The sequence below is a fragment of the Salminus brasiliensis genome, chromosome 9, assembly GCF_030463535.1.
Source record: "Salminus brasiliensis chromosome 9, fSalBra1.hap2, whole genome shotgun sequence".
NCBI classification, from domain to species: domain Eukaryota; kingdom Metazoa; phylum Chordata; class Actinopteri; order Characiformes; family Bryconidae; genus Salminus; species Salminus brasiliensis.
The window spans coordinates 31421371-31440349 of NC_132886.1; the positions used below are offsets into that span (position 1 = coordinate 31421371).

An 18979-nucleotide genomic window follows, 5' to 3' on the forward strand; every position below is an offset into this window, starting at 1 on the left:
TTTGCATCGTTCTTTGCCAGCAGGAGCAGCTTAAAGTGCTGTGCTTGGTGGGCCTGATCTGGCATCAGTCCATGTCAGCAATCCCCAGGTGTGTGTGTGTGCTGTGTCCACCACCTATTATTTCTGTGGATAAAGAGCCCAGCACTGCTGAGTTTCCAGGGAGTTCCCTCTCTGCACTGTGGCCTTATCCTGTTCTCTGTTCTGGACTGACCTCAGATCAGGATGCTCTCTGACGCCTGACGCCAGTGATACCACTGATCAGACCAACCTCATCCTGAAATAAGGCCAAAGAGGATCAGAGAGACTCACAATGGCAACACAATATACAGAAATACAGGAGAATAAGGGTTTTCCAAATGGAGAAAGAGGGAGTGTGTTGTGGCTGAAAAGGCAGGAATTGTCCCGTCACACTCAACACACAAAAGCAGCTTTTGTGGTTTCAGAGGCAGAAAGTGTCATTTTGTAATGGGGGGTGGGGGTGGGGTAGAGAATAGATTACAACCTGATACTTACTACGAGCCACACAGCATTAGCATCCCTGTGAAATGCATGAGATGAGACATAAAATGTGTGCTGTTGGGACTGTGGCAGAACCTCACCAGTAGTATGTTAGGTAACACTAAGCATTAGTATCAATCACTTTACACTACCTTTAACTTACATTTAACTAAATCTTTCTTAATTCCCTCTAATTCCCCCCCAAACATGAATCTTAAACCAAAACCCTAAACCTCACTCAATACTCAATCCAATAATAACCCTAATTATTTTACTGAAAAAAGAACCTCTCCCTAACTCTAACCCTAACATCAACCCAAAACCTAATCCTTTTTTATTTGTGCACACATACAGGATCACAAATACAGAAAAGCATGGGGGGAAAGAGGCAGTTACAAAACAAACAGGGGTGACAAGACAGGACAACAGACAGGGGGTATCATTGTAGTAAAGTATTGGGCAGGAATGTTGAGGGAGAAAAAAAGTATATATACATAAATAAACAAATAATTAAGTTTAAGTGGAGGGATCAGCTCTGGATAAATTGCAAGAATGGTGATCAGATGATGTTGTAGTTATTGATATTATCAGTGTTGGCCCAGCGGTTAGAGCGCTGGGCTATCGATACCAGGGTTGTGGGTTCGATTCCCGGGCTCAGCAAGCTGCCACTGTTGGGCCCTTGAGCAAGGCCCTTTACCCTCTCTGCTCCCCTGGCCCTGGAGTTGGCTGCCCACTGCTCTGGTTGTGTGTGTACTCACTGCCCCTAGATCACTAGTGTGTGTGATCACTACCACAGATGGGTAAAATGCGGAGGACACATTTCGCTGTGCAGTGCACACTGTACAGTGACAAATACGTGCACCTTTATCTTATCTTTTATGGTAAATGTAAGTCATTCCAAAATTGGAATATTCAAGTAGCAAATTGTTCCAGTGCTTTATTAATCATTTTGTTTGGTCTCTCAGTTAAGTAAAAGGATTATTTTAGCCACTGTTGTAGAAAGGAGGATGAATGTTTGCAGATGTTTTGGGGTTGATTGACAGAAAAGCTCACCAAGCAGGGCTATGGTGGGGGAGAGTGGGATGCTGAGGCTAAGGATCTTGAATAGCTCTCCCATGACCTCTGACCAAAACTGACAGGTGAGCAGGTCCAGAATGCATGATAGTGGTTAGCTACTGTAGCTGGACAGTGTGTACAGGTGTTGGTGTCGTTGAGGGCAATCAGGTGCATTTTATGAGTAGTGATGTGTGTTCTATGTAATATTTTGTATTGAATTAGCTGTATGTCCGAATTGGATGACATTGTGAATGTGTTGATACAAATTATTTAGTTATTTGCCAGTTTGAGTCTGAAGGTCTGAAATCCATTTGTCTGTTGGTTGGACAGTGGTATTGTCATGATGCGAGAAGACTTTATAGATTTGAAAGAGTCGTTTCTTGGGTTTGAGTGAATTTATTTTCAGTAATAGAGGGGAGGTTGGCTTTTGAAAATTGTGAATATCAATGACTTTTGTAATAATCTCTTTGACCTGTATGTATATTTAAAAATGGCAGTTTGGTGGTATGTTGTATGTTGCAGAAGGTCAAACGTTAGGAGAGAGCCATCACTGAAGAGGTCCCCTAGGCTGTTTATTCCTCTCCTTTTCCATGTTGCAAAGATGATAGGTTTATTGTTCATTTTAAACATAGGGTTGTGCCCGATAGGGGTGGAATTACATGAAGGTGAGTTGCAGGTTAAGAATTTCATTTGCTTTCCACCAGGCAGAGAAAATAGTACCTAATGTATTATATTTGAAGCATTCATGGGTTCTAATTGTTCTATATCTAGCCACGCAGGGTTTGTATTGTTGGTCCAATGACAAATATACTCTACTCACTCTAGATCCAAACCTAGCTCTGGTTCTAAATCTAGCCTTAACGCTGTCATAGAATCAACAGTTTCACCAAATAGCTTGTTAAAAAGGTCAACATGTGTAGATAATCTGCAAGGTGGTAAAGTGTCTTATCCAAATAAAGGACCAATGCCTCTCACACAGTAAACATTTGAACATGAACAAATGAAAATGAATGCTATTTTACCAAAGCTCCCAAACATCCTCCAATATTGTTTTGAATGGAAGAATGAATCAAATATTATTATTGATGGTGACAAGGACAAACGAATACAGTACAGTATAATAAAATAACAACAATACAAAACACATTCTTTATACAATGAGTTGTCTATGTAATACAGGAAATAGCCAAAAAATAAAAGCAAAATTTTCATGTTTTTCTAATGCAGGACCAGACCTCAGCTCAGTCAGCTGTCAGGCCTACAGGATCTGATCTGAAGGTGCATGGGTCGACAGTTAGCGTAGCGAATCTCTCAGGGTTATTAGCAACTAAAAGGCTTCACTGTTGACAGCTACTGCCACAACCTGCTCCACCTGTTTACCTCTGAGACAGCATGGCTCAAATAACTACACATGTCACCAGAGCAAGGCCTTCCCAGCTGTTTGTTTATACGTAACATTATTATAGAACGTAGTAACAGAGAGTAAGACAGCATTTGCATGGGGTAAACGAAAGGGTAGGGAAGATTAGAAAGTGCAAAGGAGGGGGAAAAGGAGGGAAATAGGAGGGAAAAGAAGTGGTGATGACGCAGGACCAAGCCCAGCCTATCATTACACATTTGACAGACATTAAACTACATCTAAGCTAACCTAATTTTAGACTAACAAATATAAATAACTAACTGTTATTGTGCAATTGTAATGGCAAATGGTGTCCCACAGGTTTGAAGCTAAAAGTATATTTGGCATTTCACCAATCATCCAGCTCCAGTGGTTCACAAGACCACACTAGAGTCTGCTGGAACTCCCAAGTGTTCCAATTTACAATGTCAGTGACAGTCCGTCATATTGTATGATCAGCTCAGTCCCCCAGGCTATGCTTTTAAAGATAAAGGTGCCAAAAAAGGTTCTCTGGATCCCACAGAAGAACAACTTTTAAATCAAAATACTTTTTAATTTTCCCAAAAGACATCTTTACATTTTCATAAATGAGATGTAGGGTTTGAAGAACCATTTAAGAGCCTTTTTACTACTCTTCAACAACTTGTTACTCACTCCAAAACACTAAAGTTTCTAAGAGTTTTATATTTTCAGTCAGTGAGCAGGATCCACTCAGATAAGTTGTTGTGGTCATTCTATATTGTTGTTGTTGTTGTTTGCAATTGCCTAATTAAGCTAAAGTGTGAAAATCCAAAGGCAAGTATTTGCCTTATAAGTATTTTATGAAGAAATGTGCCAACGGCAGTGCTCTTATCAACCTGAAAATGGGCGAATTAGTTCTACTTAATTAGCCTGATAAGTCTGATTAATATCCTCTTAAATCTTATTACGTTCACAGTGGGGGGGGGGGGGGGGGGGGCATGTCGTGTTTGTTGTCCGCTCCTCCAAGGACTCGGGACTTCAGAAAGCGAGGAATCTGAAGAAATTCAATGTAGTTTTAAACCTTTTTTTAAGTACTTTTTTTGTACTGAAAATCTACTGAAAAGTACTGAAATCATTTAAATTTACAGTCAGGAACTGACCAAGGTAATTGTTCTAGTGCTGCAAATACATTTGATATACATATTCATTTTGTATCTCTAGCCTATATATGAATCATTTGATGCTTAAATGGCCACAATGAAGGGGTAATTGAATCTCACTACAGCAATTCATTTGAGAGCTATTTTGGGAACAATGGTACAGCTATCACTAAAGAACATGCTGGGTTTTTTTACCTTTTAAATGACTATAAATGGAGATTTGCTGGACAGAACTTGACACCTTTTTAGACGTGATTATTAAAGAGTGTTTTGAGTGTTTTTTTCTTTTAGTTTGTCAGCAAACCTCCAGGGTATCGACTGATAACTATAAAACCCCACAAAACTGCCCCAGTTAGGTCAGCTTACTGGGATTGTGCCTTCCACATTGTGAGGGAAACTCTAGTCATGTTTTTCACAATAGGGGTTCTATTTCATACATGCACTAGAACTCCCGCCGTGTCCGTCTTGGGTACAAACGCTGCAGGCACTGATGCCATGCTTTAGTTCTTCAATACAAATCTTCATCTTCCTGTCATGGGAGCTAGCTACGTCCAACATGAAGGGTTACTGAGCAGTGAAACACTCAATGAATATCTCATTTCATACCCCACGGAAATATTTAGCACATTTACTTTTCCATGTGAACAAAACATCACCTTTGAAACCATACAGGTTAATCAGAAGCTATTAAGTGTGTTGAATGAGAGAGGTCTGTTTTTTTGTTGGTCTAGCTCCATTTAATCTAGTTTCTCCCTTTCATGCCAGTTTATGAATGGGCAGAGTAATGTAAGCGACAGTGGAAGAGATCAGGTCTCCAAAAGGTTAGAGACATTATCTGGACAGGTGAGAAAACACTAACACTTTTCCTCACGTTCCAATCCGTAGAAGTCAGCCAGTTGACGGGGGAGAGGGCAGACGGCTTGTATGTTGAATTGCGCAGAACTGCTTCAGGCCTTTCATTGCAGAAGACCAGAAACAACAAGGTGACCATTCAAGTGCACAGTAAGTAACCAGAGCTTGCAAGCTGCTTACTTGTTTATGCTTTCATTCTCAGTGAACTATGTGTGCATGCTGACATTGCCTCGTCTTGCTTTGGAGAGTTTGAAAACAGATTTCGCTCACCTGTAGCTTTTTACGAAATAATTGTTTAGTTTCTGTCGATTTTCTTTCAGGTTAGTTTCTGCTTTCAGTTGTCAAGTGCTCTGAGGTGTCAACACTTTCACCATAAAGTGGTGGTAATCATCTGCATCGCATTTTCACATTGTAAGAGATTTTAGGTGTAAAGGAGTTCAGTAAGTATTAAGGAGTCCAGTAGCGATCTTTCCATACTCTGACACAATTGCCCACCAGTCCAACAGTCCACCACTATCATAATTCCAACTTGTGCTTCTTGTTTAGTAGTTCCACTATTACGAACAGGTGCTACTCGTTCATTAATTCCACTTTTACAAGCTTGTGCTCACAAACCACTATTACAAGATACAAGTTGTTTTGTAATTATAAAATGTTGTTTTTAATTACCACAACTTTCTATTACTATTACAAACTTGGACTACCTACATTTTACTTCCAATATTCAAAAATAGTGATATCTCCATGATTATGACTATGTTTCAACACACTTTTATAATCATATTATTTTTACAAATTGCATTCAGATCTTCAAACTGATGTGATTTAGGACACAACATGACTTGACTAAGTTTAAATATTAAGATGAGGTTTATCAGTGCTGCTTTACTATAATATATGGATACTTTGAGTGTGTATTCATGGAGATGAGCTCTAAACACAGTGTTTGTTAGCAATATCCTAGCACCTCCCATTCTAAACTAAAAAAAGAACATGTCAGATATCAAACACCCCTTAGCTGATCGATTGAATTTGGGGTAAGTAATAAGTCATGTTAATGTACCATCAAACTATTATTATACTATTATTTCATACATTTAAAGTACTCTGATTATAGTTCCAATTTCCTAGTTCCTATTTCTTCGTCATGCTCTGTCAGCCTTAACTTGCTCATTAGAGCATTGAGATTTCAGTGAGGCTGTTCAGGGACAATGTTTTAAACTTGAACTCTTCTGAATTGAACTTGTACAAATATTTCTTTCCAAGCAGCTAAGTCATTAATTTACAAAACTAGACATTGGTAAATAATACATTCGGACTGCTCAGGAATTTGCTGACTTTGAAGAGCTTGTTGAAGTTCCCGGTGGGGGGCTCTGGAGAACTTCACTCATTTGGCTGAACAATATAGAAAAAGCAGAAAATAGATAGGTGTGCAAATAATTGCTTTCTCCAGGTTTGTTGCTTTTGTGTGGCAGGATGCAGGACATGGAATCCTGGACTTGTTTCCCTTGTGCACTTTTAACCCCAGGGCTGCTGGTAGACAAGCTTTTCTAGGACAGGCGAGGGCAAGCAAAAAAGAGTAGCCATAACCCCAACTCAGTTTAGCACTTTGGTAAATTTAGGCAGCCACACCACTTCATAGAGTCTTGTGTGTCTTATGGGTCAGAGCAAAAAAAAAAGCCATGCATCTTCCCAGCGTCCAGAATTTCTTGCTATTTCTTGAAAATGAACAGGCTGCTCAATCAGACTATTAAACCTAATCAGGCTTTTCCTCGACAGGAAGAGCCAAACTCCTGATTATAATTCTAGGCTGTTGTGTTTTTTGGTTTTCTTTTCCCATGGTCATCCAGCACTGACTTTTCCGGCTTCTTGTTGCTTTTCCTTTGATATAGTCGCAAAGGTGCAGTCTCTGTGTTGCTTTTTCACATCATGCAAGGAAGCAAATTTGTATGAGACAGCAGTGGATTTCCCCCGCTGCTGCTGAGATGGGGGATAATTACTGTTCTGGAGCCTGTAGATTAGACTGTAATAGATTTTTCGAAGTGCCTGAGTGAAAAGCCAGTAGAACAGGAAGACAAACAGAGGGTGGCTGGAGGGGGGAGGGGGCCATCAACAACAGTCGCCACTCAGAACACACAGCCAGGAGCTATTACTGAGGAGCAACTGCATCCACCATGCAACAGGATGCCATCATAATGTACTAAAGGCACATGGGGTGTCTATATGCACAAAGTATATACAGTCAGGGAACACCCCTCATTTGTTTCATTTTCATTCAGGACCACCATTAAGTAGTAAGTTATTCATTGTGAGTGTCAGGAAAAGGAGACATGGAAATGGCAAAACATTGGGGGGGTATAATTAATTAAAAACAATTAAAAAGCATTTTTAAAGGTCTCCTGGTACTTATTATCCAAAACATGGCTTGGCAAATCAGTACTTCAGTATGTAAAATCAGGAGCATTGCTAATGCAACACATTCATCCAGTCTCTAAATCTATAACATTTGTTCTATAAACTATAAAGTTAATAAAGACATGAACTAACTGGGTAACTCTGGTTACTTTTGTGCTGTATTTGTTTACTTAAATGGTGTTTTTACCAAAAAAAAAAAACAATACACAGATTGCCCAGATAAATGTACTTGTAGTATTGGCTATTAAGCATAAAGCCTCAACACCTCAAGTCAAGTCAAGTCAAGTGGGTTTTATTGTCATTTCAACTACATACAGAGTACACAGTGAAACGAACTTTTTTTAGTGAATTTGAAATGTCAGTTCAGGTGAGCTGTGGAGGTCAAGATAAGGCCTGGAAAAACAACTGCTTGTATGCTGGTAAGAAATGCAAATAAAACCCCCCATATGACTGACAAGAACCTGCATGAAGCTTAGTTGAGTCAAAAGGGTGGTGTACTGTATGAATGTAGTACTGGCAAATCCTGGATGCAAATCTGTTAAAAGGCTGAAAATGACTTTTTCTTCTTCAACAACAGGACAATGATCCAAAATATACCTCACAACCACAACCAATGGACTACCTGAAGAGACACAAACGGAAGCTGGAATGGCCCTGACCTAAATATTAGTGACAATTTGTAGATATACCTTAAAGAAGATGTGCAGCAAGACTCTTGAATAACGCACGAATATCCCAGACTTAGAACTTTACTTGTTGTGGGAAACATTCCAGCTATGAGAACTGAAAGACTTTCAGCCAAAAGAGAATGTTACTACATTTTGACTCTGTAAGGTGGCCAAACATTTGCACTGGCCATTTTAAAGACTTTTTGTCATAAAACACAGAGTAGCAACTGTGCATTAGGATTTGCTGGAAAGAGTCTGTGTTTACTACTACTATTACAAAAATCATCAAATTGTGACATTTGGCCAAGGGGGCCCATACTTTTGAATAAAACTGTACCTACATTACATTGAGGGGAAAAATCCTGACTTGACAATTGACTTGACAATTAGACTAAATAAAAAGTAACCCTTTTGTTCGTAGTCCTAATACAATAAGTACTGTAATACCTGCTGAGTTTAAATAGAAGCATGATTCTATTGAATAGTAGCTCTACTCTAAAGGGCCTAGAAGGTCTTGGGGGTTCCTCACTGATAGGTTTGCATTACATGCATCTTTGTCACTCACTGGTCTCTGTTACAAATATACCTCAGACTCAGTGGTGCTCCGCTTGCTCTGTGGCCTCTTGAGGTCACTGCTCTGCTGTTCACAGTGATCTGGCTGTGGCATGGACCAGTGGAAGTGAAAGGACTCGTCCTGTTGTAACAAGGGTTCTTGCTAGGCTAACCTGGTCAGGCCAAGCAGTGGACTACGCTGGTGGTATGAGAACTGGGTGCAAATATTTACCCAGCCACACAGATTAGTCAAGGTGGACAAGGTGCTGGGAAATTAATGACCGCTTGCATTCAGACATTCCATTGTTGTGATGAATGGCTGAACAGGCGCCCTATAAAACAGTTCTGGCTGTTTCACTTGGTGTTTAAACATGGGGCCATTACTGAGCATTTGGGGGGGCCTAAGTGACATCTACTCTGGGCCACTGATCTACTGATCAGTTATATTACTTTGTATGGAAAACTGACAGAAGACTGATGGTAAAATAAACACATAAAATGCATTTGAACAATGCAAATAATATTCATTATTGCCAAAAGTTTGTGAACATCCAACATTTGTTGCCAAAATCAAAGTAATTAATTAAAAGTAAGACATGTACCTCCCTTCACAACAGTACCAGCCTCTACTTTTCTGAAAAGGCTTTCCACAAGATTTTGGAACATTGCTGTGAGGATTTGAGGATTGTATTTAGCCATGGAGACATTAGTGATGTTGGATGATTAGATAAAGGTAATGGATGGAGCTTCGTCACATCAGAGTGACAAACTGTGTGCTCCTGCTCCTCAGCTCCATATATAAGTTGTGTGTGTGTGTGTGTCTTTGAACACCATTGTCAGCAAAGGGTGCACCTTGAAGTAGCGGTATTCATTCATTAGAAGGGGTGTCCACACATTTTTGCACATACATTATTTATGTTTTTTTAATCAATGAGCTCTTCACATAGTATGTTGCATGTGATGCATATTCGAGTCCTTTTTCTGCTTAAAGAAAGAAACAGCACTGCCATCAAAAAACTGCCATCTAAAAACTCAAAACTCAAATATTACTTTCTGGTGTGGCTGAATCCTTTGTGGTTAATAAATCAGGTAAAAGGAATGGATGATTGCATATGACTCACATATGGCTTACTCATGCATGACAGTATGCCAAAAACTTTCAAATTGTGTTGCTCAAAGATGATGACACATTAAATATACTTCACATTAATCAAAATGCAAAAAGCATATTTATGTTCATAGAAAGGTTATGAACAATTCTACCTTAAACATCTTTAAACATCTAGTGAAAAAGAATATTACAATACAATAACAAATATATATATATATATATATATATATAGTCTAACACATCTAATAAACTAACACTGTTAGATAAGCACTTTTAGAAGAACACATTTTTACTGGTGTACTGCTCATCTTAGCTGTACAACACTTTTGCTCAGTACTGTATATGGTTGAAATTGTGCTTCGTATAGAAGGTTTTAGTAGTTGGATGTGATGCAGTAATGTAATTGTGTTTCTGGCAGATTTTTGCAGTAAGATTACATTTTTATCTCATACACTACATACACAAACACATACACACACATCTTTGCCATAAACAAAGTGCTGTAAACACTTGCTATCACACACGTATACACAATTTGGCCAAGTTCACATACCTTTCAGGAGCTGCAAGCATGCAAGCATGTCAGGGTGGAGTCTGCAGCTTGTGTGCCTTCTCACAATCACATCCATTCCTTTATCATTATGCTTTCTGACTACAGCACTAACAACAAGCTTCTTTGTTGATGTAAAGCAAGTATTATCAACAACAAGCTCACTGATAAGAAAAGGCAGTTTAGTACCACTTTATTTGCACTATGGCATAGCCCCACCTTTTTGATCCTAGTGTTCAAAAGTTTGGAATTATTAATAGTTATAATACTTAGTAATAGTTCTAATAGTAATAGTTATAATATAATGTATAGCATGATTCCAATATGTTATGTTGCAACCTAATGGTTTTCAAATAATTAATAAGACACTGTACATAAAAGTATGTGTTGAAGATGAAGAAATGTTAGATGTGTTCATAATTACGAATAGAGCAGAACAAATGTATATAAATATAATGTTAATAATTATATTTCATATAAGACTTTTAATAAAACATAATCTAATATAATACGGGTTTGCAAATAATCTGTTTTTTTACTCCTCAACTTCCACCAACCTCCCAAAAAACACTTGGGTAAATTAGCTATGTGAAATTGCCCGTAGGTGTGAGTGAATAAGTGTATGTGGTACCATGTGATTGACCGGCTCCAGGTGTTGTTTCTGCCTAGCAATGTTTTTACAACAGTTCTCACTCAACCCAGCTATACAGATAAAACACTGTCCTGCTGAATACACTGTATTGTATATCCTAAAAACAGTGAGGATAAATGCGGCAAATAGAAATCCACAGCTTCTGTATTTATAAGATTAATAAATCTAATCTCTTCCCTTGAAAAGTGAGGCAGGTTTTAGCTGTTCAAGGCACGTGAGCAGCTTTTCCTCTTCCTGTTAGCTTTGGCCTCAGCCTCTGACTGCGGACTATCACCCATCACCCCAGTTATCACATTCATCGCCACGTCTACTGCTGGATATCACAGTCATCACTAAAGTCATTTATCTGAGAGACTCTAACTGTGTAAACCTGTGACTCTGAACTGACCGTCTCCAGGAAGAAGCTGCTCGGTCTGCATGCCTCCAATCTTCATAATTGTGTTTTCTCTCAGAGGAGAGCTCGAGCCCAGCTGTATGAAAGAGAGATAAGAGGCTGGGCTGTTTCTGGGTATGAGTGGTTTAAGCAGTACCTGAAAGTCTCTGAGCCTGTAGAGGCCATGGGAGTTAGTCATGTTGCAATGTTGTCTGTGTGAATCAGAATACTGGAAGACAATTGTGTTTGTATTGTGAGGATATTAATTATAGCTCATGAAAAGACAAGAAAGCAGAAAGTATTTGTTTGTCTTGATTTTATTCACAATGTGCATTCTTTGTCTTCTTACATGTAAAATAATATGACTACACTCTTAAATGTAAAGATAAGTTGGGGCCCCACTTATAATATACTTAATATACCTCCCAAAATGCTCAAAAATGCACCTGAAGGGACTAATTGCAACTGGTGTATTTTCATTTTTTCACTTTTATTCAGTTTATAGAAAGCCATAAAACACTATGATTTTACTGATTGAACATAAGTTGCTTTGGGTGGATCCTGGGAAAATCAGACTGCTGTTACACAGGTTACGTAGTTTTCTTACTGTGATTTAACCAATTGTTTAACCCCGTGTCATCTCAGTGAGTCTATAAAACACAAATATGTGTATGTGTATCTATATAAAAATATGATTATATTTATTCTATATATTTAATTGCAGTATGATTTTTTTTTATAACCGTAATGGATAAACCTGTACAATATAATGCAGGGCCATGTGTTTTCTTCTGCAAAGCTGGGAATAGCTGAAACCCTTGCAGTGCAGTGGGTGCACAGGACTGACTAGACCTAGAACTAGACCTCTTGATTGTATTGGAGTAGGAGGCAGCTGTTGGGTGAACACTGAGGGGAAAATGAGGGGAAAATTGTGAAAACTAATGTGAAAGCATTTTCACAACATTCACAAGACGTGCTTCAGATTTGATTAAGATCTTTGGTTTTGTTGCTGTCATGCATAAATGTAGCTTTAAAAGTTTACAGGTGAAGAAAAAACCTTTTTAACTTCTAACTGAATTTTGGAGCATTTCTATTGGCCCATTCGTCATGGAATTTTGACACCATGTAAAGAACAACTGCCAGATTTAAATATAGTTAAAAACTGACAATGGCCAATTTCAGTCCACCATTTAGGAATGGTGAACAAATATCACATCAAATACTTCTAATGTAGGTTTTGGTTTAGGTGTATTCAAATCTATTAAATTAAAATGCATGTCACACGAGTGCATGAAAAAATGTATTTTGTACATTGTGGTGAAACACAAGTGTCGAATAATTAACATTGTGAATAATTAAATTATTCACAATTAAATTAAACAATAGAGTGCATCATTTACATTTGGTAGATTATATTTAACACATTCATTTACAAACAAATACATTTAGATATGAATAAAACAAAATTTGCAGTTCTGACAGCATTTATTATTTTTTAACAAAAACAAATTTGCAACCAGAAGGACTTTAAAGGTAATCCTAGGAACCAGCTTGTATTTAGAAGAATGAATGAACTCGGCTAATGCAAACAGCTATAGCATAATACAAACAGCAGCACTCCCAGACATGAAGTAATCTCCCGCTGTCTAATTCACTGGTCTTCATGAACTCTCCGTGCTGTGAGGCTCTGAGCAGTTATGCAGCGAGTTCAGACAAATGTAGGCTCTCCCAGCTTCACTCGACAAGAAGGAAGTCTGTTTTTCCTTCAGGAAATTATATCCATTTCCACAAGAACATGTGCAGAAGAAAACTAACCTACACATCCCAGACTCTCAGTGGGCAGATGACGTGCTGGACATCTTTATAAAAGACAGGACGTGAAGACATTGTGGGATATTGCAGCTATCTTCATATTACACTATTTAAGTGGGAAATATTATAATGGCTAAATATGTAATGTGACATATATTATGTAGCCAATATATGTAGTGTAAGTGCATATAAAGTTTTTTTCAGTGATATTGAACGGTGTTCTCGTGCAGGGTGTAAGATCGGCTGTGTGGAGTTTCTGTGGTGAATTTCAGTCAGTCCGTTTCTGAATTCTTTATTTGCTTCATAATGAGGTGAGAGAGGAGAGAGGAGGCTTATTGACTTAGAGATCATTAACTCGTGTATTTGTCTGTTTGACTTTGTAGAAGATGGTGTTGTTTCGATGGACCTGAGATTTGGCAGCTGCTTATTCGCATGTTAATCGGTTGTGAATTCGATCCGAACAAATTAATGTTAAACCTCATGTGTTTCCAGATCTGAGCTGTGGATCAGAGCTCATCTGCATATGAAAGACAGAGCCGTCCAGGCCGAAACTAACCGTGCGAATTTCTTCTGCAGCCTCCTGTTTGTTCAGTATATGGCACTGCGGTCAGGTTTCGGTGTTACACAGATATTTATTCAGACTGACTTCTATCTGGATTTGGATTTTCAAACGTGTCATTTAAAGATGCGTGTGTGTTCAAATTCATTTAGCAGAAATCCTTCACTAACCGCGGACAGGTACACAGTAAAGCTGAGCGAGGGACTGAGATGGTGCAAAGCGGAGGATTCCTCGCGCCCCCTATTGAGCTTCTAAAGTTTAACAAACAACCCCAGACCAGAAACTACCCACTACTAATGAATGAACCCATGAACACAACATATTTGTCGATATTATACTTTCACGATATTATTATTATTATTATTATTATTATTATTATTATTATTATTATCATCACAATTGTTGTTGTTGTTACTATTATTATTAAACCTCTAGTATTCTTTGTGCTTACTTGTGCTTACACTATGTAAATAACATATTTGTTTTTCATATTATGTTTAAATATGAAATATTACATATTTCATATTATGTTTTTTCAACATAAATATACCATTCTAAAACATTACAACAATATATATATATATATATACACACCGTATGGGGGATTAGGTTCTAGGGGCCTGTTACTGATAGGGGACCTAAAATGAATTAAATGAGTATTTTAAATGAGTTGGGGTCCAGTGTAATATCTTTTCATTGTGCCCTATCTATCTGTCTATCTATCTATCTATCTGTCTATCTATCTATCTATCTATCTATCTATCTATCTATCTATCTATCTATCTATCTGTCTATCTGTCTGTCTGTCTATCTGTCTATCTATCTATCTATCTATCTATCTATCTATCTGTCTGTCTGTCTATCTGTCTATCTATCTGTCTATCTGTCTGTCTGTCTATCAGAAAGTCATATAGCAGGTGTGTATTTGTGTATACTGTTATTTAAAAAGGTGTCCAGTGCTGTCATATTCGCCTATTATTATATATCGCCTATTGTCATATTGCTGTCATGTAAACCTACTAAAACTGCTGTCCAAACACAAACAGAAACCTGAGGATAATGTAATAACAGCCTCGTCTGTCCACATTATCATGCGGGAATGTGACAGCAAGGCTACAACACCTTCACCTCTGCCAGGTGAAAACATCCTTCGCCGCGATGCCCCGCCCACACGACAAGCCAACCAGCCCGGTAGCGCTTCGCCATGAAGCCACGCCCACACGCAATTCAAACCCGCCTTATAACGAGCGGCCAAAACAGGAGGCGGCCAGACGAAGCCTTCAGTGTCCGCTCCAGCTCCCTCAGCCTGCATGACCAGGCGAACACAGCGCGGACAGCTTTCCTCTACGCTTTGGTTTTATTTACTCTGAAACGTTTTCATTCAAGATTTGAAACATGGCTTTAACGGACGCGCTGCTGCCGTCCATCAGCACCTTCTCAGACTGCCAAACTCTGGAGGAGAAGCACGCCGAAATAGTGCGAGTAAGTACAGCTTGATTTCATTTTGAGACTGTTTTAATTAAGGACTGGTTTTAATTAAGGAAAGCCCTTTCAGGAACTGATGAGGACGCATTTTATATAAACCAATTTTACAAAGACTAAAGCAAAATACACGAAACGTGGCATTCTCTGAAAAGTTTCCACAGTTAAAACTGTTATCAAGAAATGTCAGTTCAGGGCAACTGTGGATGTCAAACAGACCAATAATATATATATATTAATAATATTTTTTATTTATTTATTATTTTTTTTACAGAGAACAGATGTTCTAGTGCTAAACAAGTTAATTGATACTTTTAAACCCCGTAAACTCCAGATGTTCAGTTAGAATTAGTTCTTGAATAAATGTAAGCCTCTGCTCTTAAAGTCAGCTCTGTTCAGCCTGGCTCACTCTTCTCCGTCTCTGTCTCAGGACTGGTCACCTGCTGGGTCAGAGGACGCCTCAAAGCCGCTCATCGAGCTTGAATTCAGCATCGTGGAGTCTAAAGACGAGGACGAGCTCGCCAAGTTTCTGGATCTGGAGTTCATTCTGTCCAACTCTCTGCCCGGCGAGCCACCGGCCCCACCTCCCCCCACCTCCTACACCCTGCCGGAGTCTCCGGACAGCTGCGGACACGCGCACGACGCGCACGGCCCGCTGGTGACCGAGCTCTTCTCGCCACAGGAGGCGAGCTACCGAGCTGTGGACTACACGGACCTCGGGAGTCACCACGTGCCCGCGCACGCGCATCCCGCCCTGGCCTATGGGCTGAAGACGGAGCGCAGCGAGCGGCCGTGCATGATGACTGCCGACTACCAGGGACATTTTTACGGACCAAAAGCGCACAGCATGGGGGCCGGGATCGCGCACGAGCAGCACGCGCACGCCTTTGCCCAGCACGTGCAACAGCTGTCCCGGGACCTTCAGCAGCAGCAACATCAGCAGCAGCAACAGCAGCAGCACCAGCCGTCGTACGTGAACGCGCAGGCGTACGCGTCTCATTACCCGCAGCACTATCACGGACACTACGCTGCTTACGCGCAGCAGCAGCACCAACACCAACAGCAACACCAACAGCAGCAGCAGCAGCAGCAGCAGCAGCAGCAGCATCCGGGCTTGAACGTGCTGACCCCGCCCTCCTCACCACTGCTGGACCTCCTGCGCGCAGATGAGCAGAGCAGACCCAGGCGCGGGAGACGCACGTGGGCGCGGAAGCGCGCAGCCACGCACAGCTGCGAGTTCGCGGGCTGCGGGAAGACCTACACCAAAAGCTCCCACCTGAAAGCGCACATGCGCACACACACAGGTAAGACATGTTCTATTTACTGGGACTGTAACTGGAAGGAGAATTTTATGGAAGGAACATTATGGAAACCTTCAAGTGAATTAAAAAATATTTGGTACTAAAATATTTTATTAATATAATATTTTAATATTTTAAAAATCAATTTCACTTTTTTCCAAATAAAAAGTAAAATAAAAAGTAAAAATTAACTAAAAGTTTAATTTAACAAAAAAGTCGAAAGTTACAGAACCTAATTGTAATGAGAAATGTAGTTACGAAACAATGTGTGTAATAAGTAGTTTGGATCAAGCTTGGCAAGTTCAATGAAGTGAAAATGTTGGTACCCTTACAAACGTATAAATAAATAAATAAAATTAGTTATGCATATTAAACCTCTTTAACACTGGAATTGTGTAACAACACAGAACAAGAGTGTACTGAAATTACCTAATTCTGTATCTGCTGACATTGCTGACACTAACCTCACTTTTTTTTTATTGTTGTCCACAGGTGAGAAACCCTACCATTGTAACTGGGAGGGCTGCGGCTGGAAGTTCGCCAGATCAGACGAGCTGACCCGCCACTACAGGAAACACACCGGCCACAGGCCTTTTCAGTGCCACCTGTGCGAGAGAGCCTTCTCCCGCTCAGATCACCTGGCCCTGCACATGAAGAGGCACATGTAAAGGACTGTATTTTCTTATAGGCGAAGCTAACCCTGCTCTGGGACGGCAGCTGTACATACGATGAGGACGTGGACTTTTATAAATTATAGCAGTATTTAAGAATGAGAGAGATTCATGAGGCAATAAGTTATTTAGTGATGAGTGAGATGAGTTTCCAGGGCAGGACCCGTATTTTTGTACATATTAATTCCAGTGTTCATACATTTATATCGACCAGAAAAGCTTTCGTTGGGGTTTTAGAGTGGAATACAAGACTCTTCTTTTTGTACAGAGAGTAATTTGAGATATATCAGTATGTCAGTGTGGGGCTTCAGGACTTTTCTATCAGGTACTGAAGTGGAATCTGAAGTGCCCTGCCAGTGCCAACCCTTTACCCTTCGCTGAACCAGAAGTGGAAAGCTCATGTGCTACTTGTTTTTAATCTGCATACTTGAATATGATGTATTTTCTGTATATCTCAGAATTACTAGGTTTTCAAATACAGAAACTTGTTCACATTTCTTTTGTAATCTGACTGGTTCTTTTACTTTCACCAAAACAAAACAAAACAAAAAGAGTATTTACATTTCTGTACACACACACACACACACATATATATATGTGCCCACAAATAGCTTAAATAGACTTTTCTATGATGGAGCACATTTTGTAGTAAATGGTTCTTTAAAGAATCTTCCAAAAAGATCTCCACTATTCCACAGGCCACAGAAACCAGTCCAGGGCTGCAGAACCTTTTCTGGGCTCTATTCTGCTGATGCACCTATACCCTAAAATACAATATACCCTAAAATACAATATACCCTAAAATACAATGCTGAACTTCAGAAGCCTGAGGTGTGACCAATCACGCAGCAGCACAGACGTGACGTCACCAGCATAACAATAAAATTCAACACGAAAAAGAAAACAGCAGCTAAATGTCAGTTGTATAGTTTTCATTTATCTTTTACTTATTAATTATTTCCTTGAAAATAAAAATGAGCAAATAAGTAGTAAATGGCAGAAATGGTTTAAAATGTGTAGTGCAGTCCAATTTCACAAAGCTGGCGAGAGTAGTCTGCCCCGCCCCCTCATCCTCCTCCTCCGCCTCCTCCTCCGCCTCCTCCTCCGCCTCCGCCTCCTCCTCCCCAGACGCGCCGCTCAGCGGGTTGCCAGGTTGAGGACACTGAACCTGCAGGAACGAGCGCAAGACAAGTTCAATGACTGCACGCGAAGACTAATCCCACTCTAAGATGATCAGCAGGTGTATCCGTTTGAAACGTTTTTATGATTTAATTATTGTTTTACACATTATAAACCAGCTCGTCAGGATTTTATATAACTCCACTGTTAGCTAGCTAGATACACCGCTGCCGTTATCCTGAAAACACAAGCCCATACTTGTTTTGCAATCTGAATACTTAAATATGATGTTTTTTTTTTTTGTATATAAACTCATAATTACTAGATTTTAAATACAGAAACTTGTTCACATGTATTTTGTAATCTAACTTGTTCTTTCCCTTAAAAACAGGGGTACGAGGCTGCTCAGTTTAACATATCACATATACATCTAGAATTTATTTTAAATTACTTCCTTAAAATAAGCATTCTTGGGTAGAAGTAAACGTGTTTTCATTTGAGCACACTCAAGACATTAGAAATCATCCACATGCTACTTAGGCACATGGAATATTGTCCATTCTGATATTTAAGCTGTAATGCTGATTTCAAGACACGGCGTCGTCTATTCATCTCTTCAGGTCCTCAACCGCCAGAGATTATTGAACACTGGGATCATTAGGCTGTTCAGTGGTAAAGTGCTCTCTCGGACTTTAGAACTCACCGCACTCTGAGCTAATTGCTGTCTAATGTCGCCCTCTGCTGGCCAGAGTGGGTCTCACAGCTTTGTCCAGTTTCCCGGTTACCAT

The 18979-nt window shown here is 39.6% G+C and overlaps 1 protein-coding gene across 1 annotated transcript; it reads left to right on the forward strand.

Annotated features, from left to right (window-relative positions):
• The first annotated feature begins 14902 nt into the window (after positions 1–14902).
• Positions 14903–17560, forward strand: klf17 (Kruppel like factor 17). The gene is made up of 3 exons (XM_072686936.1): positions 14903–15100; positions 15531–16404; positions 16894–17560. The coding sequence occupies exons 1-3, from the start codon at positions 15014–15016 to the stop codon at positions 17067–17069; spliced, it is 1137 nt and encodes a 378-aa protein (XP_072543037.1). The 5' UTR covers positions 14903–15013; the 3' UTR covers positions 17070–17560.
• Positions 17561–18979: the final 1419 nt, after the last annotated feature.

Excerpts from the sequence above, each read along its gene's own strand:
- klf17 (XM_072686936.1), top strand. The coding sequence starts at position 15,014 with ATGGCTTTAACGGACGCGCTGCTGCCGTCCATCAGCACCTTCTCAGAC. Across the intron at positions 15,101-15,530 it reads AGCACGCCGAAATAGTGCGA|GACTGGTCACCTGCTGGGTC; the intron begins GTAAGTACAGCT and ends TCTCTGTCTCAG. Across the intron at positions 16,405-16,893 it reads GCACATGCGCACACACACAG|GTGAGAAACCCTACCATTGT; the intron begins GTAAGACATGTT and ends TGTTGTCCACAG.